The sequence below is a fragment of the Hirundo rustica genome, chromosome 20 (assembly GCF_015227805.2).
Source record: "Hirundo rustica isolate bHirRus1 chromosome 20, bHirRus1.pri.v3, whole genome shotgun sequence".
NCBI lineage: Eukaryota > Metazoa > Chordata > Aves > Passeriformes > Hirundinidae > Hirundo > Hirundo rustica.
Window position 1 is genome coordinate 790,577 of NC_053469.1, and position 27,183 is coordinate 817,759.

At 43.6% G+C, this 27,183-nt stretch overlaps 1 protein-coding gene across 9 annotated transcripts in view; it reads right to left on the minus strand.

Moving 5' to 3' along the window:
- Positions 1-696: 696 nt before the first annotated feature.
- GAPVD1 (GTPase activating protein and VPS9 domains 1) overlaps positions 697-27,183 on the minus strand; it is a 29,031-nt gene continuing 2,544 nt past the window's right edge. For 3 of the 9 annotated variants that reach the window (XM_058423067.1, XM_058423068.1, XM_040082949.2), the window contains 25 exons: positions 22,741-22,940; positions 21,574-22,417; positions 20,307-20,393; positions 19,075-19,209; positions 18,789-18,978; positions 16,847-17,001; positions 15,937-16,066; positions 15,080-15,205; positions 14,100-14,273; positions 13,643-13,783; positions 12,908-13,042; positions 12,274-12,393; positions 11,757-11,834; positions 11,254-11,627; positions 10,651-10,738; positions 10,201-10,281; positions 9,427-9,549; positions 8,857-8,986; positions 8,362-8,471; positions 7,566-7,725; positions 7,087-7,274; positions 6,233-6,446; positions 5,606-5,678; positions 5,039-5,236; positions 697-4,369 (listed from right to left, as the gene is read on the minus strand). In XM_058423067.1, the coding sequence (XP_058279050.1) occupies positions 4,229-4,369; positions 5,039-5,236; positions 5,606-5,678; positions 6,233-6,446; positions 7,087-7,274; positions 7,566-7,725; positions 8,362-8,471; positions 8,857-8,986; positions 9,427-9,549; positions 10,201-10,281; positions 10,651-10,738; positions 11,254-11,627; positions 11,757-11,834; positions 12,274-12,393; positions 12,908-13,042; positions 13,643-13,783; positions 14,100-14,273; positions 15,080-15,205; positions 15,937-16,066; positions 16,847-17,001; positions 18,789-18,978; positions 19,075-19,209; positions 20,307-20,393; positions 21,574-22,417; positions 22,741-22,925 (4,380 nt within the window). In that variant the 5' untranslated portion in view covers positions 22,926-22,940 and the 3' untranslated portion in view covers positions 697-4,228. Of the gene's footprint in view, positions 4,370-5,038; positions 5,237-5,605; positions 5,679-6,232; positions 6,447-7,086; positions 7,275-7,565; positions 7,726-8,361; positions 8,472-8,856; positions 8,987-9,426; positions 9,550-10,200; positions 10,282-10,650; positions 10,739-11,253; positions 11,628-11,756; positions 11,835-12,273; positions 12,394-12,907; positions 13,043-13,642; positions 13,784-14,099; positions 14,274-15,079; positions 15,206-15,936; positions 16,067-16,846; positions 17,002-17,810; positions 17,892-18,788; positions 18,979-19,074; positions 19,210-20,306; positions 20,394-21,573; positions 22,418-22,740; positions 22,941-27,183 lie in introns of all 9 variants that reach the window. The other 6 variants (XM_058423070.1, XM_058423069.1, XM_040082951.2 and 3 more) reach the window with 3 other exon arrangements.

Below are 27,183 nucleotides of genomic sequence, written 5' to 3' on the forward strand. Positions count from 1 at the left end.
GATAATGAGGTATTAATGGAGATTTAATGTGCCTCTCATAACAGAATCCCTTGGAGAAAACACATAAGGAAATTGCTGTAAATCCACTTAATGATGGAAAGGTCCCCAAACACCATATTCCAGAGGATGAAAAATGCTGGATGCAAATGAGAGAGAATCAAGGTCAATAACACTGCAGGGACCGAGCTCACGGCAGCACCGTCACCACCGTGCCTGCCCTGGCCCTGCCCGGCAGCGGGGCCGGGTGGGTGCACAACAGCTCAAGTGAGCCTCTCATCTCAGCAGGAAAAATGAACGTTTCCGAAGAATAAAGACACCAAACATGATACTTTTGGACTTGACCGTTCTCAACAAGGCATCAAAGAGCAGCCAGCAGAGGGACAGGCACAGTCCTGCCGCAGGCAGAGCTGTTTCTTTCCTCTCAAGCTATTAGAACAGGCAAGCTGCAGCTTCAGAACAACAACAGAAGAGCTCTGTGTTAAGCAGTCAATGCAGCGGAGCTTCCTCTCCCCTTTACTGGATTTTGGTTCCTCTTTGCCAATGTCCCTTCCCTGTGAGGCGTGAGGAGGGCGCAGAGCAGCAGTGCCCAATGCAAAACCACACAGAATTAGCGGGAAGCTGCTCACACTCGCACTGCCATCCCCAGCACAACTGCTGATGGCATTGGAACGAGGCAGAAACGTCAAAGCCAGGCGGTTAAACTGCTCTCCTTTTAATCAGTTTTTACAGAATAATACATTAATAATCACGTTAGGAGACAAGATGGGGTTCCTGTATACAAGATTGTGCAAGCTCGTTAATTTAGATTTATAAAGGCTTTACCAAAGAGGAGAGGCAGTACAAAGCTTTTCAATAGAGGTAAAGCACAATTAAAAGGTACAGAACACACACTACTAACTCAGCAGAGGTTAATTCTCAAGTAGTACAGGCTCAACCACGTCCCCAGGCGTGAGCATCCTTCCCCCTCCGTCCCCACTGCCCTCCTGCTGCTCCAGCTCTCCAGGCACACTGACTCACTCGTGCCAACACACAGCTCTGCTGCCAGCAGCTCTGCCCCCTCTCCAACCCCTCCCCACGGCAGTGAGCTCTCCAGTTCTGTGAGAATTTGGCTTAACAGAACAAAAACATCTTCAAGCAATACAAACCAACACTGTGCTCACCAGACTCACCCACAGGAAACAGCATCATGTTCGTGGCTTTTTTTCCTGAAGTTTATGGCAGTTACATTCAGCATTTGGTAGTAAAAGGTCTTCAAAACAAAAACTTTTAAACTCAAATCCTTGATAGGCCAGACACATTCTGATTCTCTTTAAAGAGGATTTTAAAAAGGTTTAAAGAGACATCTCACTTAGGAGCACAAAGGAATCTCCTAGAGATGAAAAACCCAGCCCTTTCCTTTCCCTCCTCTACCCAAAAAGGAAACCAGCACCTCTGTAACATTCCCAGCACAGACGTGCCATTGTTTTATGTGGCACTTCCTCAGAACGTGCCAACAATTGGCGCTGAGACAACGACCAAGCCTGGAGCCCACGACTGTGACCTGCTACCAAGGTCCTTTCCTTCCCCTGCTCCACTTTGCCCAAAACGTTCCAACCCTCCTCCAGTGGCTGAAGTAGTTCAGTTCACAGCAAGCACCGAGATTACAGCAGCAGGCCCGTGGCTGGCACCTTTTGGCAGCAGTTCTGGTACTTTTGGTCCTTTACGCAGTGTCTTTTCACCTTCGCTATTGCACATCAAACCTAACAACATCACGTCCTAGACTCAGAATTTAGCATTTTAAAACAAAACATTACGGGACACCGGGGAAAACAGTAAAAGGACATTACAGACAGGTTTTTAATTCTTTGGAAAGCCTAATTCTCTAGCTACACCTATCAAGACTATATAAAGGACCCTCAGAGTAGGCTGGAAAAAAAGACGCAAAAGACCATCTTGCTACAAAAACTCTCAGCTCACCCGGGGCTCACTGAAACACCTACTGGTTTTAAAATAACTAAGTAACATTTAAAAAAAGACTCCAGTTCTTTTAAGTATTTTTCTATGCAGAGAAACCAAGTGATAAAAGCTGTGAAGGAAATGGTTCTTGCCCCTTCCATAAAGGAGAGTGAACCTGAAAGCCCCGATGGTGCTGACCAAACCCTGCGAGCCAGGCCAGCACTGAGGGCGATCACCACCTCCTGGGCCCCGTGCCTTCTTCAGGGATCCTACAAACACTCTCCTCAAACAACACCCAAACTGCAGAACTTTCACACATCACTCTTAACATCTTGGATATTCAAGTAATAATTACATATTACAGGACACTTCAATAGAAATGAATTTATATTGCTTTTTGATATGATCTGGCCATATCTACACGGGCAGGTTTGTGCTTTGCTGCAGGGCTGTGCTTGCAATATGGAGTTACATGTTCAGCACCAAAAACCCATCAAGGCTAAATAACCAGAATATTGCAATGCTACGCAGACTGAGACACCAAGTAAGGCAGATCAGAAGAATTGTTTTGACTGAGTATTGCTCCTCCACACAATCGAGTCTCTAATAGAGGAGAAAGACTATAAAGAAAAGTTTACCACCTCACATTCTCACCTGTGAATAGTTAGGCAAAACTGCTAGACTGAGTTATATCTGAGAGCCCTAAAAAGTAAGTTTCCTGATTATGCCTCGACAAGTAGCACAGCCAAATCAAGCACTCACTACTTTACATAAATTGCTCTAATTCCAATTAACCATGTGATTTTCCCAGGTACTAGTTGTTTACAGGTTTTAGTCATCAAAATGCACACACACACCAAATGAACCAATCGTGTTTTGAAAAGAATGTGAGAAAGATTTTGTTTCCTTTACCACTCCCAGACACCAAGTCTTACCACATCCCTATGTCAGAAGTGCAATGAACACTCTGGAAAGAGCAAGAAATAATACTGACATGAAAAAGTTCAATGCTCGCTGTCCTTTTTCACTGTATTGAAGCTGAAAAAGAGCAGCAAGGGCTTACAAACAGCCAACACCCACTGGCCATGCCCCAGACCACTTCACTCATGAAAAACAAGTGGTGTTGTGCATAAAAACCTCTTTAAATCGGTAACTGTCAGTTTAAGGGGGAGGCGGGGTGAGAAATCTATAAAACACCCTGAACTGATGTCATGATATGTTTCATAAAGAACAGTGTTATATTATTTTAAAATATTTTTTTATGAACAGTAAAACTTGCACTGCTGCATAGCAGACAACACGAAGAACATTTAGTAAAAACATTCACTGAACCCCCTGGCATATGTATTTAATGTCACTAATCAAAATATATATTACAGCCCAAGGTTCTGTTAAGGATCTCTGTTTGGGGTTTGTACAGTATACACAATAGCTCAGAAAAAAATATTACAGTAAGGTATTTTATTTCTCCTTTTTATATTAGACTTCTCTATTGTAACTTACAGTTCCTCTCCTCTATATATCCAAACCTCTGTAACACCCTAATGCCCTAGCCAAGAAGTGTTCAGCTAGCTAATAAGCCCTATTATAAATTCCAGTTTTAGAAATTTCAGTAATCTTAATTACAGCTTAATAAATAGTTCAGTTTGCCCTTTTTAAATCTTAGCCTTTTGAGGAAGTCCTTTCGTCACCGAAACATGGCACGTCATAACCCGTTAGAGGTCAGAGAGGCCTTTGCTTGTTTATTCAAAGGATAGTAAGTCCAAAGATACTTGCAATGCATTAAATATAGTTATATAATATTTACACTGTCCTCTCAGATTTTAAATTTAGGTGAAATATAACCAATAACTGATGTCAGCTACTACAAACTTTCTGTGTTGGCTGGTGTTTTCTTAATAAAAGGTGTATTCAACTAGAAAGTTTACTACGTGGCTGCCCTGATTCCTCTTGTTTCAGTTTTCTGTTAGAAATTAAATGAAGTGAATTATTCACGTGAATAAGAATTCAGGAAGAGGGGTGGTGGAGAAAGCATGAAGAAATTTTCTGCATGTTTGGAGATTCCAAAATACCTGAAAACTGTGGTCCCTTTTGCAGTGCCAGTCTCTAGAGGGGAGAAAAACGCAACCCAAAGAGAAGAGGAAAATCTGTTAAATTAATTAGATTAGTAAAGGTTTAAAATGCCTCAATTCTGTACAGTATTTTACAAGGAAAGTCTTTTCTTCAGCTCTTGCAGCTGTTGTACATTCTTAGGAACTCCTCTCCTGCTCACAGTCTGCCTGTGCCGTGCCAGCTACTTGCGATCATCGATCGTTTTGATGAACTCCACGGCTGCCGTGAACTGCATCCACCAGTACGACTCCTCTCCAGACAAACAGTTGGCGTAGAAACTGCTGATGTACTGCACAGTGGACAGCAGGCAAGGGGGGTTTGCCTGGGGTGGCAGAAGAGAGAGAGACTCACAGCTTGCTTGCAAAGCTCAACATCAATAAAACACCGCAAGATACAGAACAAAACCACAATTCCCTTTGTGCAGCGATCCTCATCCGACAGAGTATGTAACCTACCTGCAGGGCAGGGACTGCTTATCCTCACCAGCCCCACTTCACACACTCAGAAGGCATCAGGGGTGAAGAAAGGAACATTTTTCCAACAAGGAAAAATGGACTAGCAGGCCAAGAGAAAGAAGGGGAACACTGGCATGAACTGTGAAGGTCATCAGGACCTCAATGCATTTAAAGCCAGTTGTTCCAGCATCTTACAGGTCAGACCATTCTCCACTCATGTCAAAAAAGACCAGCAACACAACCCAAGTCAGTCCTGGACAGCATGAAGCAGGCACAGATGACAGATTCTGGTGGATATACCCAAAACAAACTCCACACATCTGCACCCCAATTTCCTTGGTTCCAAATGCAAAGTTTGCTTGGATTCAAAAACCATTATTCTGACCATATTTCTGACATTCCTATTCAAACCCTCCTGAATCACATCCAGGTTTGAGCCTGGCCAGCTCCCCACCACAGGCATTATCTCTCCTCCTGAATTTGCTTGTTTATTACAAGAATTAACTGGGGCTTGTGATCTCTGCAAAAGAACTCACCTTTATGAGGACAAAGACCAGGACAGGAACGAAATCGTCTGCCCCAGGTACGGAGTCCTCGTTGGCCAGACTGAGCAGGTTCATGATGGTGGAGCACATCCTCAGGATACACTGCACCTTGTCCCGGGGGGTCTTGTACGCGCTTATGGTGCGGATCTCGGACTGCGCCGACGGCCACGGCGCCTCCCGGAGATACACCTGGGGAAAAACGCCCGGTCCTCAGCTGGCCGAGCCACTGCTGGGCTCCACAGAGCAGCTGAAGGACCACAGGCACACAGGCCTTGGAGAAATGGGGAGCTTTACGGCAAGAGGGGATCAAACTGGAAGAGGGGAGATTGAAGTTATATATATGGAAGAAATTCTCTGCTGTGAGGATGGTGATGGTGGGGCCCTGGCACAGGTTGCCCAGAGAAGCTGTGGCTGGGTACAGCTATGGATACAGTGTATTTCAGCTATCACAGACAGCAAAGCCACCCTTCTAAGTGTAGAACAGAACTATTCTCTCCCCATCCCAATCCCAGTACAAACCCCAACACAAATACAGCAGCAAAGGAAAAGAGTTGTTACCTCAGGGATCTGAAGTGCCTTGTGGTTTGCCGTCACTACTTTGGATAACCTCTGTATGTGCTCATGAAGGACCCTGAAAACACAAAAAACAAGAGTGAAAAGTAAGCAGCAGCCAGCCAGCTGAAGAAACTTGTTTCATGTTTGATAGGACAAGAAAGATCTTCAGGAATGTGGCCCTACAGATGATGTGCACCAGGTCAGTGAAGATGCAGAGGATTGCTCTGTACAGCCAAGAACAGCCACACATCCTCTAGAGCATCCCAACAGCATCTGCTGTAAACCACAGGAACCCCAAATGCATGGAAAATACTGACTGAAACCAGAAAATGGATCAGGTCCAGTCCTGAACCAGGTTTTCATCATTCTCTCAGCACACACACTTGCAGACCTGACAGTCTGTATCCCAAATCCTTACACTTACAACTTCTTTCTTCCTGTTCTAGCAGTTTGTTGCAAACACATTTGAACATGGTACTGAAGCCCTTCCCCGTCCTTTTACAAAATGTTCTGAACAAAACCATGAATTTATGTAGTTGACTCAGACAAGTCTGTCACAGGAGGGCTGCACAGCTCCCACTGCACTAACTGCAAAAGAGAAAACAAGTCCTTTGAATTCCATTAACTTACTGGTCACGCAAAATGTCTCCATCCTGATTAGGGTAGAAGGCGAGTTTGAAAATGCGATTCATCACACTGCGCTCGATGGCTAATTGTGCATCCTGGAGCTGCTCCTCGCTGGCATTCTGCCATATGGCATCCTGAGCCATAGCCCCGTACAGGAACTGGAGAAAATCCTCTACTTGGGCTGTTTTGTCATCTGCTGCCGTGAGTTTCTGGAAATCTGATGAAAAGGAGGAAGAGAAAGAACATTCACTTAGGTAAGAAAAATATTACTTCTGATACTTTTTTGCTCCAGAAGCAAGAACTGACTCCAAATTTCTTATGTGCTTCATTTAGTCAGATATGTGCACAGAGAACATAGAAGCAGTTTGGTATAAGTGGCTGTTTTGAGCTTCCTGGTGTCACTGTCTCTTATGCTGTGGTATTTCTGAATCTTTGAATCACACTATTATTATCCCCCATGTCTCCTAAGGTGCAGCCATAGGTTCTGGACTAAGAACTGAATGCCACAGCTTAATTTATCTTGTATCAGTAGATATAAAATAATTAATAGCATTCATGCTTCTGCCATAGAGCAGATCATCATGCGATTTAGAATAACTTTTTCAGCCAAGTGAGGTCAAATTACCTTCATTCTCTCAGACCATGAAAAATGCAGACAATTACCATGGCTTAGCTGCCACAACATACTGTAAAGTCACAGTAATCTGTCTGTTTAGTCACTAATTCACCATCTGAAATTAAAATTACTTTAGGAATCTACTGCTCAGATCAAAAGACGTACTTTAAAACATTAACCCAAGTCAGCATCTAAATACGGAGTAAAGGAATATAAAAGCTTTGGTCTGCATTAATCTTACCTTGAATGAACTCCCTTATTTTCTTTTCCTTGCTCTCCAGCAGTAACCTCACACAGACTGTGGTGAAGTATCTGTTGGCCACTTCTTTATCTCGCAGGACTCTCTGTAAGAGCCTCTCCAGGTGCGCCTGTGTCGTCTGCAGGCCTTGGCGACAGCGAGTTAAATAAGCGATGTATGGAGCTCTTTTCCTAAAGCAAAGAGCTCTACATCAGATCCACAATAAAGACAGAGGCTAACAGCTTTACAAACTGTGTAGTGCAAAGGATTCTTCCACTTGTTGCTTTTGAAGCAAAGCAATGCCTGAACTGGGAAGTTTGCCTCACGTGGGTGAGACAATTGCATCCTTTCATGGGGAAGCAGAGAAGCAATAACCCGGTTTAGTAAAGTGCCATTTAAAACAAAAAGGACCCTCCCAATCTGCTGGTGAATAAATACATGAATTTGGGAGCCCACAGCTGGAGAGGCACAGGACAAGCTACCTGTAGTCCTCTGCAATGGAGGCCAGCAGCTTGCGGCAGGTGCGGTTGTCGAAGCGGCTCACGCAGCGCATCGTCTCCTGCAGCTGTGCCATCAGGTTCTTGTCCTGCAGGTTGATGGCTTCAGCCAGCTGAACTTTCAAGAAGCACACAATTTCATTATCTAATAAAGAACAAAGGGAAAATAGTAAGGAAAGGAAACGTGCACGGTGAAAATAAACTGTTTTTGAATATGGGGAACATGCTAATTTTACAGATGTTTAAGACAAAACTCCTGTGCATTAGGCAATAAATGTTATTTTAGAACAATTCAATAAGCCTTTTTGAATTTTCCAGCTATCAAGGATAAGCTTCCATATCACTGTCTTATCTAGTATTTAGAACTATTCTGAAATGCAAAGAGGACCAGATAAGGTGACATATTCTCCTGTCTGCAAATAAACCTGGAGTGAATGAAAGGATACAACCCAACACATTTATATTAAGTCAACATAAAGACCCAGTAAATCATTCAGGTGGCACAACTCCCAAAAGCACATGTGTTTTGAGAGTCTATTCTATAGCTTCAGGCTCTACCTGCACTGTATCTGTGATTCTTCATTACAAAAAAAAATCTTAGACCAGGCTGAGATGGCAGTTTGTCTGTGGAGTACGAATGAAAACATTCTGGGGGCAAAACGCAGCCCTCAGCTGAGGTGCCCTCAATATTTATGGCAAAGAGAAGGGACCATAAATGCTGCAGTACAAGTGCCATTACACGGGGCCAAGGAGAGACACACACAGTGCACAGAGCCTTTACCTTCGGGGTCTGTGTGGTCGGGGAGACCATTCCTTGTTGAATGTGTCAGCATCGGGAGGGCAACAGAATCTGCTGAACAAAGAGCCAATCTCAATTTCTTCTTTGCATCCCTTAAAGAGGAAAAACATTTTCTTAACACCGTTGATGAGAGCTTGCTTCTTCAATAAGAAGTCTTTACTTCCTTTTTTATTTAATACTGCCAAGAAGTTATTTAACATCATTTTAATATACAATGTTGTAAAGACTTTAGAATATCAATTCTTTTGCTATAGCACCATCTTCAAAGGGATGTTTTTAAACACTCGATTGCTCTGTCCTCTCTGGTTACAACATCCCTCCTTCATCAGTGGAAACATGACAGTCTGAGATGCTTAAAACTAAAAGCACATAAAAGTTTACAATTCATCTGTATAAAGATTCGTGTGGGAACCAGTCTCACAGCTTCAGCTTTTAATTCTACTTTGTGGGTAAGATGAAACCTGCAAATATATTTACCTGTAGGAGAAAGCAGAACCTTGTGGCTGAGCTACTTGACTTGCAGAGTCTGGGAGGTCATCTGCAGACATGTTCTGCAAAGCCTCGTCCCGTGGGGAGTCGTGCATGCTCTCACCATCCCCAATGGCCTCTGCAAACAAAAACCACATTACACCTCAAGAGAGGAGTCAGAAGAAACCAGACTAATTTTCTGCTCATTATTCTAGGGTCAGGGAGAGAACGGAGACAGAAAATAAACCAGCTTGTTCTAGATATATGAAAAAAGGCACATTAAGACATACAACCTAGAAGCTCCTAAGAAGAAACTGCAGAAGTTTTGGAAGGCACAAAAAACTGATAGGAGATGTGCTATCAACAACCAGCTCCCTCAATGGCAATACAAAGAGCTGTCCTTGGGAATATTAATTTAATTCCCAGCCTCTGAGGGACCATCCCACAGATTATTTGACGAATGTTCAGAATGTTCCTTGTTCAGAACTCACATTGGTCTAGAATACTGAAGCGTTTTTATCTTTAAGGAGCAGAAACTATGTTGGTGGTGATTACAAAAGATTACAAAAAGGTTCTCACCTGCACTGTCGTAGTTCACTATGGCTCCTTCACTGGGACTTGTTCTCTTGATTGCATTCCTGTATTTGTCCAGAATGTCCTCAGCAGCTTGTGCCTGTGCACTGAGCCTTGGGCTGGGATCATCTGAAAGGATCATAAAGAACAACAGGAGTTACCCTGGTGTTGGGCCAACTGAAAGCAAATACAAAAACTTAAGCCTACACATTTGGACTCTGTGTTTAGCCAGATCAAACAAAGAGCTGCTTGTGTCCCATGTAGCCCAAATTCAAATGCATTAATAAAGTCCAAAGCAAACCAGAAAACAAACAGTACAATCAAAGTGAACAAATGAAGTCAGATCCTGAGCAGATCCTCAGCACATTCATTCTTCATACACAAATGGTTCTTGGATATTTGAAGACTTCTAGAAAGGATCAGGCAAACAGAAAACAGAACACCCAGGTTCAAACCATGTTTAATCTAACACTTAAGTAACTATTACAGGACTGTGTGTGCAGCTATCCTTACAGCTCAGCTGTGACAAGGAGAGGAGCTCCATAATGAGGGCGGGGGAAAGTGAGGACTTGAGAATCCACTACATGCACAGACAGATGTGACAACTTAAAACCAGCCTTCAAGTCAGGAAATTTTATCCATTTTCTTATTCAAAACGCCACTTCTGAACACCAAGTACAGCAGCACATACCTGCCTGTCAGTAGCTACCTGGTGGGTACTCTGGAGCTCCAGGAGGCACATTCTGAGAGAAAATTACTATGATGATGTTATTTACATACCTTGAAGCGTTGCATATCTGTCAGGTACCATGTCATCTTTGTCTTTTTCTTGTTTTTCTTTCTTCCTGAATGGAATAGGAGCTGAAAATGCAAGGTACCTCATCAAAGACTGAGATAATGGCCAAATAGCACAAACTTTAAGGAAGGGTCTAATGCAGAAAATTTTCATTAAATCAACTTCCATAAAAGCATAAGCTTATCCATGGGGGAGAGCAGAGGTGTACTGTCATCATCTATAGCCAGCTCCACCTTTAATAGACATGAGGTCAGGCAGAACAGTTTTGCCTTCCAGATACCGCACACTCTAGGGAAGTACCAGCCAAGGGAATCAGATAGCTTTCCAGTTTTATTTACATATTTATTTACACTTTAACCATAAAAGTGACTAAAGATATAAAAAAGGCAGTGTGAACTCTGACTGAACTATCAAACCCAGAGACAGGATCCTACCTTTGGGCATGGCAGACACAAAACGTTTCTTCCACCAGGGCTTGTTCCTGTCAGACTTCTCATCATCACTGTCTTTCCGTTCCTCAATCTGCGGAAGGGCAGAGTCTACATCTGAGCATTTACCAAATCAAGTGTAAAGAGAAAATTTCTCCTTCACATCAGCTTTTGCTACACTGACTGTAAAAATAGAACTACAGCAGAGCACAAAGAGCAGATTAAGTCAGAAATATCTCTCCTAAAGAAGAACATCCTGGAAATGCAAACCCATAGCCCCAAAGAACTTTAGATTTCACTTATTTTTCTTTTAAAGAAAATTAATTTTCAGGCTGCTACAGCAATTTAACACTACAATGAATCTGTTTCTGAAGTACCACCAAATCCAGTAAACCTCATGCAGTAAATTTAAGAAAAGCCAAATCCATTTAGGTCACTCTGAACATCTGCAGCTTCATCTTATAAAACGTTATTGGCCAACGTTTAAAGGGTAACAAACGTGTGTTGCAATTTCTTGGCTAAAGACATTTAATTCCAACTTTCTGGCATTAGATGCGTAGTTAAAGCGGGCACGAGAGACAAAAATAAAACGATAAACAGAAGGCTCACCTCTCCCCTGGAGGAGTCCTTGCTGGGAGATGACGATGACGACTGAGAGGCGGCGGCCAGCACGGCTGCCCCGGTGCTGCTGGAGGCCACGGGCAGCTCCCTCTCCTCGTTCCCAGCACGTCTGTTCCAGCCAGGATCACTCATAGGCCTCCGGACTGCGGACACGATGTCCGAGCTCCTGCTGCGGACCAGCCTCTCCGGGTAGGAATGCCTCTGCTTGAAGGCTTCCAGGTCCGTTGGAATCAAAGCGTGAGACCCAAAGCTCGGCAATCGGGCCTCGTTCCCTCCCACGGCTCCCTCCAGGATGGGGGGATCTGGAGGTGGGTGAGAGGGTCTTGCATAATGCACTTTAGGCCTTACTACAGCTGACACACCTGTGGTCACAAGCAGAAAAGAAGCCACACGCATTTCTTTTAATATTATTCCAAATTACCTGATTACCCGGTACTAACACTGAGGCATCGAAAATGCCTACTTTTAAAACAAATATCTTTATAACTCACCCTCATTTGAGGACAGAGGGTCAAACAATGCAAGCAAAGAATCTGTCTGAGAAGGAGGAGATGTCAACTGACTGGCTCCTGAAATACAGAGGGAACAAAGTTAGTGCCATACAAAAACTGCCTCCAACAAGAGAGACACTGGAAAAACAGACTCCAGCAACAAAAGTTTACGATGCCTATATTGCAAAGCATTTGTACAGATATTCCTGTATGGAAAGATCTCTGCAGTACATTGAAATGATCAAAGAACTGCATCACAAAAAACAGGGAATTCTTGAAGAGCACCCAGCTCCAAAACGCAAGAGGACAGTCAATGTAATCAAACAGAATTAGGGATCTTAGATCTAGTACTCAAGCTCTAGCACTGCAAGCACTGCAGCCTCTTTGTCAAACAAATACAATACTGGCAAATAAGGAAAATATTAAGCTTAGTCACCAGCACTTTGAAATTGGGGAGAAATTGTAAAATTTAATGATTCAGTAAATGCCACTTGTTTATATCAGATAAGTAACTTACCATGGGCTGTTTCATCCATGTCAGGACTTGTTACAGAATCTTTTCCCCCAAAGTCAGAGCTACATTCAGACCTGAGATCCTCAATCTTGTTGGGAATATCTTCAGATGTTGCACTAATACCTTACACATAACAAAAAAAGCATCTGTAATAGTCTTTCAAAGAGCAACGAAGCAAAATCCTGAGGCTGTTAAAATGTTTGGTGGACAGTGAGTAATCAAGTTCCCAGTCAGAGTAGCACCTACAGACACTATGAATTTCTATACTCATAAAATAACAGTTTATTCTACATCTTCAAAACAAGGGGCATTAGAACGACACTCCACTCTTATACACTTCGCAGAAAATTAAGAACTAGAGCTATGATTTACTTAAATAAAGCAAGTCATGATAATAAAACTAAATGCATGAAAGTTTGGAGTTTCTTCCAAAGCAGCACTCCTCTGCTATTGCAGCACAGGGCATTCACCTCTCTGCTGCATTTTTTATTTCTTCCATGAGGCGAGCAAAGAATCACTGCTTTGGAAATTCCAGAAGGAGTGCAGGACGTCGTTTTATGAGTGAAGTGATGTATAAATAAAGTGAGTGCTGACCATGGTGTGACAGAGCAGCATTGTCAGAGACAGTTGCACACACCTGACACAACGCTCAGGCCGGGGGTGCTGGGCCGAGAGCTGACCTCCCTCACATCAGTGTCATCAGACGTGCTGCCCAGCCCAGAGCAGCTCTCCAGCTCCTGCAGTCTTTCCTCCTGTTTTAAATCTGGAGCCTCTACAAAAGGGAGACAATGGAGAGCAGAGAGAGGAAGTATCATTACTCAATGCCATGCTCCCTAAATATTCACAAGCAGAAGGAAGGGGTGGTGGGTGATTTCGTGCATCAAGTTTTAGGGTAACTCAACCACTTGAGCAAGAGTTTCCTTATACCCTTTGGTACACAAGGCAGGACTCCGCACAGACAGCGATGCTCTGTCTGCACAGGCATGCTGAGGAGTGTTCACTGGTTTAATTGTTGTGTTTCTTAGACAACAGGATACAGTCACATCTTCACTAACCAAAGTAAACCGTGGTCCTGGATAGCTCCTACCACAGGGAAGGAAAGCAAGCACAAGTTTGCTTTGCAAACCCTTCTCTTCCCCTTCAGACCTTAAGAATTTCTTAAGTAACAGAAGTCTTTCCCAATGCTTTCCATCTTCTTTCTCCCTGGGAGCATTCTGTCCTTTTAATCCTGGAAGTACTCACAGAAACTAACTTAACCCTGGGACAGTAATTTCTTGAAGAAAGAGGAAGAGGCCGTTGTTTTGCATTCTGTGCCTCTGGAAGAGTCTTAGAATCATGCTAAAGAAAGAAGCAAAAACTGCCCGATTCTGACCTGAATCACTTGGTAATACTTCCACACTCCACGCCTCACTTGTGGTTTCTGATATGGTTGAACCTGTGCAGGGATCAAGCAACACGGATCCTGAACCTGGCAAACACAGCAAGCTGCCTAGCATGTTCTCTGCAGCTGCACCTGCAAAAGTAAAGCCGGAGCGTCTGGCTAGAGCTGGGCTTGGGGAGTCAGCTCTAGAGAGAAAAGCAAGAACACATCTGAAGTGTCCTTACTAAAGCAATCAGGAAACACAATGTTGAAAAGAAACGAGTAACTAAGTACAGTCCAGGTCATGCACACAAAAATCCTCCTAGAGCAAATCTCCAGTTGAATCCATGGAAATGCCCCTGTTGAGGAAGGGAGGAGGAGGAAGAGGAGGAGCAGGAGGAGGAAGAGGAGGGCTCTGCAGCCTTGGGCTCCAGAGCAGCACAGGACCTTCCCAGAGCACACCCGTTACCTGCAATTTCCTGCAGCCGGTCCTCGTCGATGTTGGGGTCGAAGTCACTTCCCAAAACATCTGTGCTCCAGGTTTCACTCACAGTTTCTGAAATATCTCTGTCATCAGTCAAACCCATCATGTCACGGATTTCAAACTTACGGAGCTTGTCATCCAGGTTATCCTGAGTTGTGGCTGTGGAAATATAAACAGTTCTTGATTTTCTGAAAGGCTTCTCCAATTACTTCAGATTGAAAACCTGTAAGAGTACATTAGGAAAAAAGTCCCAAACACCCCCCTAATTCTGTCAGGCAAGGCAGTGGTTTAAAGGTAGGCCTGTAAAGCCCTACTACACTATTCAGGTAATGCTGCCCGAAAACACATTTGAGACATAAGAAGAAAAATCTGTAAGTACACATGGTAATCTATCAGCTAAATTGACAGCAAAAATAAATTAAATGTAGTGCTACAAAGACATGATACAATTCCTGTAGAGGAACAGGATCACAGAAAAGCTGAGGCCTCCAGGGATCATTCCAGCCCAAACCCCCTGTCCTGGTCAAGAACACCAGGCTGCTCATGACCATGTCCAGTCACATTTTGAGTACCTCCAGGTTGGAGACACCACAACCTCTGGGCAACTCGTTCTGTGTTTGACAAATGGACATTAAACAGATACTTCCAAACTACTCCAGTCCAGATCACCCTATTCCTGAAGGGAAGACCTTGGTATCAAGCAAAACTTTACAGGCAGTTTCCTATAAAGGACTTAAATCTCAAAATTCCAGGCAATTTTCTTTTCCTAAAACAGACTACAAAGAATATTTCTCGGGGAAAAAAAAAAAACCCAAACCAAACCCAAATAAATACAAGAGCGATTGCGCAAGTAAAATTTCTAGGGTTTTTTCCCTTGAATTCGTCAATTTTGCAACCTCTTTGCACCAAGACTTTGGCTTTAGCCTCTCCAGCAGCTCAGGCTTTTAAGAGGGAACGGCACCTGCCTTGCTCGTGCTCCAGCAGCTGCAGAGCCTCGACGCCGTTGCTGCCGGAGGGGCCCGCGCCCAGCTCCGACACCGACTCCCCCTCCAGATCCAGAGACGACACGGAGTTGGAGCGATTGGAAGGGCCTGGGAAAACAGATTTTACTTTAAAACTAATCTGAATAGCAGTTGCTAAATATACAGCGTTAACAATTCAGGACACAAAAACTCACTAGAAAAATTACAAGAAATTAATTAGAAGTTCCAACACAAAATATTGAATCTCATCACTACTGTACTCAGCTGCAACGTCAAAGCCAATAAAGTCTTTAATTTATTCATGAATTTGTTTTCTTATTTTGAGGAGACAGAGAGCAAAAATGAAGTTATACAAAATAAGGCAAAAGCGATGTGTCTGAACATCTTCCATCCCACAGACATCTGTGCTTTGTTACACCTGAGGTTCATATAAAGGAATTGTGCAGAAATTATTCTGAGATACGTAACAGTTAATCAGAACATGAAGAAAAGTAAGTCTGAGAAGTCAAAGTTTAGAGCTAAGTTAGATTATCTTAATAACTAGTACTGAACTTAAGTTAAAAAAAAAAAAATCCCTCTATTTTCTCTTTCTAAACACACAGTCTTTTTGCTCCTAACTCTCAGACTCAGTTATGCCTTTGTAGGTCAAAATTTAGCTCCAGGCTTTATTCTCTGAACAACTAAGAAAGAAGGCAGGCTCTCAGAGTGAAAGAGTACAGCCTTCAAAACAGCGAAGACAAGATGCTGTATTCAATACACCTTCTGTTTACAGATAAGGAAAAAAAACCAAACAAAAAACAGAGCAACAGAACTTCTTCAAGACTTAAGCAGCCCTTCACCTTCAGATATTCCTTCCAGATTATCACTGCAGAGGGAAAAGCGCAAGGTTTTATCAGGTTTACCATGGATTTTGTTCTCGTCGATGGGGACATCTCCTTGCCCGCCATCTGCAAGCTGCATATTTAACACCTGGAGAGTGGGAGAAAGAAACAAGGCTTCATTAAAATAATCTATTCTTCAGATAATTAAACAGCAAATAAAACACTAGATATATGTTTTTGTATAGTTAATGGAACAATCAAATTTCTAACATTGAAAGAGTACAGCAACTCCCAAGTCAGAGCCTGGGGAGGATGGAAGGAACCACCCCATGGACATTAGGAATGTCCTGATAACAAGGGAGCCACAGCTCCCTCACCACCCCCAGGGCAGTGCAGTGTGGAATGCATCTGCAGGAGGCTGCCAGAGGAGATAATCCCAAACACCAGGCAGGGAGCAAAGCTGGAGGCAGCAGCTGTGCCACAGCTGGAGAAAAAGGACAGGGAGGCCAGCCCTGCCCGAGGAACAGTCTGCAGGCACTGATGGCACCGTGAGCTCAGCTCTGCCCTCACGAGAGCCTGGGCCTTTCATGAGCTGCCAAAAGCATCAGGATCAGTGCTCCAGTTCTGCCACTCACCTGTGGCCCTGGATCCAAAGGACAGGGCATGCTGAGAGACACAGCAGTCTCTTAATGCTCAGAAACAAGAGCCCAGGTTCCCTCTTAAGCTTCTTAAGTGAGAGGGAAAAACCCACCTAACAAAGGCCAATTTGACAGCTACAGCCCCCAAGCTCTGTAGCACAGAGTAAGGATTTTAATTCCCATGCCAGATTTATTACCAAAATTTAGCTCTGCAACCTCACTGCTGTGCTATTAGAGAAGGCAGAGGCTGCATGGTTCAAAACATCTGAGATGTCATCGTGTCTGGATACCTCATTTTCTGACATCATTCCTGGAGTAATCTGTGGACCTGTCCCCAAAGAAATCACCAGCACTTCTTCTGGCTGAACTTCTGGAATAGTGTCCTGGGAGGATCCTTCATGATCTCCGTGCTGGTCCATGTTTGATCTACTTCTGCTTCGAGTGGCTAAGAAAAAATATTTAACAATATCTACATTAGAAAGCTTTTCCTCCTAATTTAAGAAGGAAAAAAAGACAACACAATGGAAAAACAGGAATGTAATGTTTTAATTTAGCAATACACACTAAATAAATTTTCAAAATCAAAGCGTTATTAAACTTTTAGAGAGATGGAACTGGTGCTTAAACTTGAGTACTGCCCTGTGAAGAAGGAAATTTTCAACGTAAAAGTTGAGAAGCAGAAAAACAAGGTACACTGTGACCTGTCTGCCTACAGCAATTCAGCCTATTCCAAACACAGAAAGACCTTTTATACATTATATGAGAAAATTAAGTTTGTTACCAGAAAAGGTCTAGGTTTCTGTGGTTTAAAACTCTAATTTGTCTAAAACGATTTTTCTCCTAAGAAGTTTTATTCTAACAGGGGTCTCAAACCCAGACACACAATACAACATCAGGTGGTTTACTGTGATCACTTTGCCACTCTCAAGTCCTCTTTTCAACTGGCCTCAGATTCCCACATTTGACTCCACGGAAGTAAAAACACCCACATGAAATTAATGTTTCTAAGAATAGCAGCATGACACCAATTACTTCTTTATTTGACCCAAGGAAAACAAGGCAAATGTGCAGAAGTCGCAGCCAAATTCAGATGATCACACAGAGGGGTTTTTAAAACCCACATGTACACAAAATGAGTTCAGACACTGCAGAAATGTGCCAAGGGAACTGAGTGCCAGGGTGAGCCAAAGGCATGCTGAGTTATGTGACACGAGTCAAAGTTTGACAGAAGAAGGGAAAGAGGGCATTACCCACCAAAAGGGGTTACTAGAGTTATGTGAGCTGACAGATTGGTAGCAGAGGTATCCCAGGCAGTAATCGCTGCCAACTGCTGTCCTGGAGGTCGAAAGCATTAAAATGAAACAGAAGAAACAAAAACTTTGAGCAAAAGCTATTTTATACCATAACACAAATGCTGCAAAGTGCCACTACTTTAGAGGTGTAAGACCAGAAGCATTTAAAAGCAGAGTTAAACCAGCATGGGACAGGTTTGTTTTGTTTTTGGTTTTTTTGCCACTTATTGGCCTCTGTATATTTCATCCTTTTACACACCAACAGCAAAACTCTCAAACAAAAATATCCCACGTGGTCATATTCACATAAGTAAACACTGAAGAAGAGTACCACACTTCCTATTTTAAAATAAAGTATTATTAATATGGAAAACATCTAGACCCAGAAGTTTTATTGAAAAAACCAAAACCCAACCAACCTAAAACTGCATTCCAGAATACTGACAGCTGGAACTAGAGCAGGCAAGGAATGGAGAAAGGACAAACCTTCTCTTCTCAGCACATAGTCTGGAACTCCTGCTCCTGCTTGTTCACCGTCCTGTCTATTTGTTCTCTAAGAAAAATGTTAAACTTATTCTATCCCACTAATTAAATGCCTCTGCTTCCATCTTACTACCTTCCAAAGCAATTTTTCCCCTAGATCTGCTTCCCACGTTCAAACCTTCCCTTTATTATCACTGCCAACCACCACCATTGTGACTACCAGCCACTCCAGCAATTTTCTCCAGTTCAGGCTGGAGTGATGAAGGTCATCCATCACACTTCCATTAGACACGAAGGAAGTTACCTGGTTTTCTATGCTAAAGAAAATTCTTCACCATCTACACAGAAAAAGTAGGAACTGGAAGCGTAGGTGATGAGTAACCCCAAGAGATGACTGAGAAAATGGCACAGAAACGCCCAAGGTGTCAGAAATCCTGCGGGAACTCGCTCTCCTTACCTATGGGCAGTCGGTTTTTTTTGTTAGCTGGAGTAGTTGCAGGAGAAAGCTGGGGGGTATTATACGGAGTCATTTCAAGGCTGCTGCTTTTCCCCGGTTTGTTCTGGGGTAAATTTGCCAGCAGGTTTTCCAAAGCCATCCGGTCTTCCTTAAGCTGATCGCTTGACATCACGTTCCGCATGAAGCCAACCTAAAGGTTGCCGATTGTTTCGGTAAGGGGAGCAGCGCACACCTGCCGGCTTCGGCAAGGAGGGAGCACGAGGGCGCCCGCTGACGCTGCTCTTACCAGGGCAGTGAGCTGGCTGTAGGTCACGTACACCACGGTGCGGCTCAGCCCCTCCAGCAGGTTCACGGCCGACAGCGGCGGAGTCTCGACCGCGCGCCCGTCGATCACCACGTCCAGGAAAGCAGCAACGCAGCTCTGAGAGACAGCACAGAGGGGCAATGAGACACCACCTGCTGGACTTTGGACAGGACTTATGACAGGAGTTAAGCGGTGCACAGAATAATTTAAGTTTCGCTTCCCACTTCTAAAATCTTAGGATAAAAGGGGAGATATTTTAAAGTCGCTGAAGAGCAAGCAAGGAAAGTGTGCAGTTACATTTAGCATTTCCCTCGTTCCTATCCTGAATTCCAAAGTGCTACTTACTTAAGTGTCCTCTTACAATTAAAGGGAAAAAAATAATGGCAATAAACTGGCCCTTCCCGAAGAATCTGCCGAGCACAGACAGAAAATGAAACATGGAAGCAACAACAATATCATAGTGAAAATGTTACTTGTACAATAAATGTGTAGCTTTGTGTGGTGACTGTGTAACAACTAGATTACCAAAACCTGGAAGGATACAAGGTTACCAAGGACACCAACAGGTTTTTAAACGCCTGACAACCTATCAAACATCACCAGCTTCGCTGTTGCTCTGATGAAGGCAACTGCTCTATGGCTATGGATGATTCATAGCAACAGGAAAAGTTGAATAAAAAAAGCAAAACTATGCAAAGAAAAAAGAGAAGTTACTTGCACTAACAAATTACTTGGTGCTAAAACAGACGTTACGCTAAGGTTATCTTCAGATCAAAGTGTTTTGCTCGGTTCAGTTGAAAAGACAGCAATTCAGTATTTCACAGAATCACAGACTGGTTTGGCTTGGAAGAACCTTAAAGACCACCAAGCCATGGGCAGGGACATTTTCCACTAGACCAGGTTATTCCAAGCCCTGTCCAACCTGGCCTTGAACACTTACAGTGCTTAGCTGAAAATACCATTTCATTTAATTGTTTAAAATATTTTCTTTTAAGAAGTATTAGGTCAGAGTAGAAGCAAGAATCCCCAGCCCTTAATTCTAGTAACTCAAGAGGCTTTTTTTCCAGCTTTCTGAAGGATTTAATCTGCTTTTCATTACATGTAACTTGGAAATTAAACACTTAGTAAGTCCTTGGCAAAGTCTGAGAAAGGAGGCTGAAGAAGGACTATGACGTATTCAGCAAGCCTTGGATTTTTTCAGCCTGGGTTCTTACTTTGTCAAATTTAGCAAGGTTGCTCTTCGTATGTGGATCTCCCTCCTCAGAACCTGTCATTGCCAGCTGCTGTAGAAGTCTCCCAACCTGAAATTAAAAAGAAGCACACAGAATAAGCCTTTCAAACCATGATGGACCTGATTATAAAAAATATTCAAAAAGCTTCCTCCATTCTAAATCCTTTTTCATTTAATACTCCAAGTAATACTTCTGACCGAGTGGACAGAGCTTTCTGCCTGCTTTCAGGGAAGAAAAAAAAAATGCAAGAAGCTTTAGGAAAAAAAGCAGTAATTGCCTTTAACAAGAAAATGTGCACACACAGTAGGCTGTGAGCATCCATAGTTTCCCCTCCCAGGAACAAAGCATGTTTTGTTTTTGCAACACGTCAGAATTGAGAGTTGAATCTAGGTCATCTAGACCTAGAGATTTTCAAAGGCTGCATATATTTTAGTAAGGAAAAATAGCAGGAGGGCTAACCCTTATTTCAGAGCACATATCCCTTATTCATCTCCAACTGAAAAACAGCCCTCAATTTAAAGAGTTGCCAACTGCTCTGCTACAGCACGTGAGCAGTGACACAGGAGAGGACTGCTGCTGGATTTTAGAAAAACACTGAGCAAAACTCACCAGCGTGATTGCACTGTGAGAATCACTCCCTGCCCACTTTATTGACAACAGTAAAAAGCAGGTTTTGTTCCTTGCGTGGAGGAACATCCTCAGTCAGACAAGTGTTGCTCAACACCTTCAGATGACTCCTCTATGTAATATCATTAAATTGTCCAAGTGTTTGCATAATGACAAGAACTGGTCATGAGGGCTGGAGAACGCTCCAAGTAGAGCATTGGGCATTACTGCCAGACAAAAAGGGATTTTCAGCAAAGTATTTAATTATTCTTTGCAATACCTGGTATAATATTTAACATTAGCAGGAACAGCACAACATCCTTTTTCATACATTCCAGAATTTTGCTATAGTCATTTTTCTGCCTTAGCTTCCATCCCTGAAAACAGCTTTCATAAAGGATATTTGCAACTCTTCTAAGGGATACTGCAATACATGCTGTCAATTTTTCCAAGTCCGTATTTTAAGCAAACAGATTAACTTTGGAGCCTGCCTTTTCAGCAACAATTAACACAAATATTTCGTTAGCATTCACTTTATAAGTAGGAGAGACATTATCTTCACTTTTACCGTAGTAGCATCAATTCTAGAAGGAAGAAAAAGGCCATTTATACATTTTTAAGACTGCCTCATTGTGAATCATACCTGCATCAGATTAAATCTTGCCACCTCATTTATAGGAGCATCAGAAATGATGCCGTACTGCTCCGGGTTGACGATGGCAGGGCAGATGAAGCAGGCCAGGAGGAGATCCGTGCACATGGCTCTGACCTCGCCAACCTCCAGCCTGTCCACGCACGACAGCGTTTTGTACATCTGCGACACGATCCACCTCAGGCTGTGAGGAAAACAGTACGTGTTTTGTTTGAGATAGCCAATGAATTTGTTGACCAAGGTCACCAGCTTGGCCTCATTGGAGTCAACCATCTCTTGGACTCTCTGCTTGAACTTTTCTGTGCCTTTCTCTCCAAACAACTTTTCCTGCTGTACAGGGGAGAATCTCTCAATTAATTTGTTTGCATCGGTCTCCAGGTGGTCTTCATCCTCAACCAGAAGCTGCATGATCGGCTCGTGTAAGGTGGCAGTAAGAAAAAGTTTTGCAGAAAAGAGTCCTTCGGAGAAGAGCTTGAACAAGATGCTGAAGGCACAGGTGCCTCGTCTCAGCAGCCGCCTGGGGTTGTCGCTTTCCTTCAGTTCAAACTCAATCAGGTAGCGCAGCACCTGCAGGAGGTAACTCTCATCCTCCTGCATGATGCAGTTGCCATAAATGGAGGTAAAGACCGTGTGAATGACGCTCTGGGTGTTGTCCTGGTTGAGCTTCTCCCCGGCAACCAAGCAGGATGCAATGAGCCTGGGGTTCTCTCGCAGTCTGTTCAGGAATTCTCCGTAAGCCGTCTCCTGGAATCCCAGCTGCTTGTATCCATCCACAAACTGTGTGTCCTCCAAGACTTTTGCGTGCTGGCAACATTCCGCAGGAGAGGCTTCAGCACTTTAAAGAAAAACAGTTTAAGTAACTCTTAAGTAAACAAGCTTGCTAAGAGATGCCACGTGTTCTATCTATTAACCAGCCTGCCACACAGAGGAAAAAAGTCTTTCCAGGCAGTTACTACAAATTATCTGCAAATTCTGGAGGGTTTGTTCTCGTGAATAGAAGCAAAACAAACACAGGTATTAAAAAAAAAAAAAAAGCCTAAATGGCCAAGTAACTCAGTGTAAGGTTCCCTAGGTGAGGTTGGGTTTACAGCCTCACTGTTTTCATGATCAGTACCGCAGAGGCCTCCGGCCTGCGAGCGTGCTGTAAGGCCGCAGTACCTGGTGATGATGAGCCTGTCGAGGTTGATGCGCTGCTGCTTGGAGATCCAGGCCGTGCGGTACAGCCGCTCCGCCGTCTTCAGCACGTCGGCGTTGAGGCGCTGGATCAGCTGCTTCTCCGAGGTCACGTACAGCCGCTCCTGCTTCAGGTGATGGGCCAGCGTGTGGATGTCCAGCTTCACCATGGTGCCACCGCCCCCCTGGCACACAGACACAGCCGTCAGCCCCAGCACGGGGAGCAGGTCCTGCCGGCCCCACGGGAGAGCAGCGGGCACAGGCTCACCCCGGGCAGGGAACGCTGCCCTGCCCGCCCCTCAAACCCCCCCAGAGTCACTCTCTCCTCGTGCAAGGTGTCCAGGTGCCAGCTCCATCGCTCGGTCACACAGCAGGGACGCCGGCACAGAAGCAGATGGCATTTTCAGGAACGGGAGCACAACCACACCTCAGGCACACAAGGTGAGAACCTGGCCTTTACCTGAGGACAAGTGGCCCCTGGCACAGCTCAGGGAGATGAAGACCAGCCCCCATTCCCAGTCAGTGTCTGGGGAACAGGTACTTAATCCTTCATCCTAAAGCAAATCCACTAACCCAGCACTACCCAAGTGCTTGGGTGATGGAATCTCTGGCCTGTTACCTCTCACCTATGCACCAGAAGCACCAAGCTCCCAATGCTGCTCTTTTCTGCTAAAAAAAAATAAAAAAATAATAACAATATTACTAATTAAGAAAAAAAAAACCAAACCACCAAACCAAGGAGTATGAATACTCAGATAAGGCAGTAGCTGGAAATAAGTTTAGAGACTTTGCTCAACAGTTGAATTCATTCAGAAAAAATTCCTCAAATATTTCAATTCAGAAGAATATTTCTTTGGGCCATGATCCAAAAATGTTTTATAGAGAGAAAAACTGAAACAACCATAGGCTTTCACAGCACATCAGGGGCTAAAATGTACACAAACGACTGTTCTGTATGAATGTAATATCAGTTTTTACTTCACAACTACAAAACATCTCAGCAGAGTACTGCACCAGACAAGACATGTTCCAGGAGCACATCCATCTAAAAATTAACTTTTTGGGAGGAAAAGACCCCATCAAGTGCATTAATACCTATAAAGGAAGGAGTACAATCATGCAGATCACAGAACTGACGGTTAACTGCTTTATGTCTTCCCCACCAGAACTAAGAGCTACACCAGCTGATTTGGGAAGGACAAGGATTCGATGCAGATGCGATCTGTAACAGATCATCATACATCTGTCATGTGTACGAGAAATGGAGATATCAGAGGGCTCTCCTGAGGAACCCTACAAAGCCATACTACAGTCAAAATAAAAACTCACCTCCCACAGTCTCCAGTGACTCTGGACAAGCCTTGCTTCACAAACCCATTTAGACCATGCTTGAGAAACTACAAATAATGTGCTAGAATACCACGTGCTGGCCCAGTGCTCTCCCCTGCTAGTGTTTTAAAGTGTTTCACTGTTCAGCAGAGCAGGAGGTGATCCTCACTGAAGAATACAGATTAGCTCCCTAATTAGGCACAGGTTTCCCATTTGTTGGGTTTTTTGCAGCCTGACAACCAGGTGTACTGACAATCATCACTGCTCCTTGTATAATTCAGCCCCTTCATCTATAGTTTTAACCTCACAACCAGAAGCCAGGCAGACAAACAGAGAAGCTGTCACAATGCATTAAAAAACTTGCAATTTTATCACACCTGAAGATGTAAAGGCCACTTCTGGTAAACACAGAAAACTGGGTATAAAGCTCTTTAAAAAAAAAAAAAAAAAAAAAAAAAAAAAAAAAAAAAAAAAAAAAAAAAAAAAAAAACAAAACTCAAATACCCCAACCCAAATTCAGCAACCCTAACCCGAGGCTACAGCTGATGCATCCAAAAATGAGATTACGACAGGAACTTGAAGGATGTGCTAATTCAGATGTTTTCAACTAGGACGGTCTCAGAGAAATTATTAAAAGAAACATTGCTGTTACTGCCAAAGTTCTTTGTGAAACAAATAACAACTTCTTGCAACAAATTTATTCTGAGTCTCAGAATTTAAGAGCTAGCAAAAAAAACCCCCAGCAGTAGCCTTGCTACTGCCGGCAAACACAGTAGTAACCAGTTTTTAAGCTGTGAGCTGCGGCCATCAGCCAGGAAAAGGAAGCTGAATCCATAAAAACATATACAAACAAGACCTGCAGAGCTGCCTTCTGCCTTTCCAGAGCTTCCCACTGTAGGGCTGTGCACAAGAGCTGCTCACACTTGATCAAACCTGAACAGTTTTAGTTGGCATTTTCCACTTTCAGGTATCAACCCACAGCTTCCACCTTCCTGGAACAGGAAGTCAGTCCAAGCGGATCTCCTGCTTCTAAGAAATTTGGGAAGGAAGGGGAGACTCACATGAAGTACCCCTAGGAGCAGCCTGTTGCCTTTGCCTACAGTCCTGTGCCTTTGTTTGGCCAAATTTCAAAACAAGTGTCTATTTTTGTGTCACTGGTTACAAACCCGTTAAAGAGCAGCCAAGCTGATTAAACAGCTCCCAAGGTGTTTCCTACACTTCCAAGAAATTCCTCTCAGGTTCACTCAGGGTATTTTCCTGTTCTTTTTTATTAGAGAAGATGTTTCCAGCATCAGGGATGGGCAAAGCTGCCTAAGAAGCCTCTGAGGAAGATGCTTTGCTCCTTCCTCCGCTGCCCACAGGTCAGAGCAAGCCCCAAAAGCCCCATCAGCAAAAGAGATAAAAGAATCCTGGAAAGAGACTTTTTGTGGTAAGGGATTATCATCAAAACAGCAGTTACATTGCTGGTAACCTTTTCTGGAGCTATGGACAATGAAAAAAGAAGAAATATACAAAATCAATATACAAAGTTAATACTTAGGAAGCAAACAAGACTCCCACAGAGTCCAGACTCCTGGTACAGATGCATTAATCCAGCAAAACGAGGTCAGACTCCTGCACTGTACCATTTGTGATGTCACCTGAAAAAACCTGACAGCAGAAACCTCAGCTCTACCTGGAAAGTGAGGTGACCACCCAACAGAGGAACAACTTGGGCACTTCCTCATGAAGAGCATCTCAGCCCTTCCACAGACACTGAGGCCCTGAGAAGCTGTGGGAAGTTGCCAACTGCTGTGCATTATGATTCTGCCTTTTAAACTAATTGCCTCTCTGAACTCCAGGCCCAAAACAAGGCTCTAAAGAGCACCCTTAGCTGCATCTGTGCTGCTAAATATACTGGTCCTGTGACTACCTGATAAATCCCATCAGCTGGCCACTACCCATGTGTGTCTTATCTGCCTCTGCTGCAGAACACCAGAAATAACGAAAACCAGAGGAGAATTGATTCAGAACTGAGCCACAGCAGGTTACTGTGTACCACTGCATTGTCAAGAACTGTGAAAATCCACAGGAAGACAATTGCATGACAGCAGCTTTCACCCTGCGTACAAGAAAACGGGATCAGCAGCTTCCCCAGCTTGGCAACCTCCACAAAAATCCAAGTGGCTCGACTGCAAGGATTGCTGAGATCCAGCTCTGTGGAGAGGAACAGCTCATCACTGCCTTCCACCAGTTTTTAAACTAATTATTCTGAAGCCACACATGCACAGCTAGCAAGAGCACAAACAACTTTGTCTTCACCTGAGGTCTCTGGCAGACACCTGAGAACACCAGAGACGTAAAGCAGCAGTTTAACACACAATGTACTTCAGCAAGACTCAGTGAAGAAAACCCAAAAAACCCAGTTGGGCAAGATGCTCATGCTATTCCTCTCTTCAGACACTGGTATTACCAAAATGGCTTGTCCTGAAAGAGGAAACTGTTGTACCACTAACACACCTACCTGACACACAGTGCTCCTCCCCAAAACCTCTTCCCTTTACAACAGTACAAAAGACAGCAGCTGCATCTTCTGACCACAAGCTGATCTTCTGGCTCCACAAGGTTCACTCCAGAGCACTTGGGCTTCAGCAGCACTTGGCCACAGCCAACATTAGTGACACGCCATGGAACAGCTCCGGAGCAGAGCCTCTGCTGATTCCTGGCTTGTCAGATTACCTCATCAGCTGCTCATAAACAAAAAGGTGCCTGTAATTATCCAGCAACCTGGTTTATGACTACCACACACTGCACCTGGAATAGCAGATATCTGTACACAGCTGTATAAAGGAGTCACTTTAGGATATTTAGATAGCCAACAGCCTGCTGTGGCTGAAGGAACAACAGATATCTAAGACTGTGCTATGTGCAGATTACTTTTCAGTCCAGGAATTTCATGCTGATATGAAAACATTTCCATTTTCTGCCAGTTATTTCAAGACTAACTCAGGAACCTACAACTAACTGTGACACAGTAAGAGCAGCTTAGCACAACAACTCAATTACTCTTCATGATGCTCCACATATCAACAACAAAGACTGCATGACCTGACAGCATCT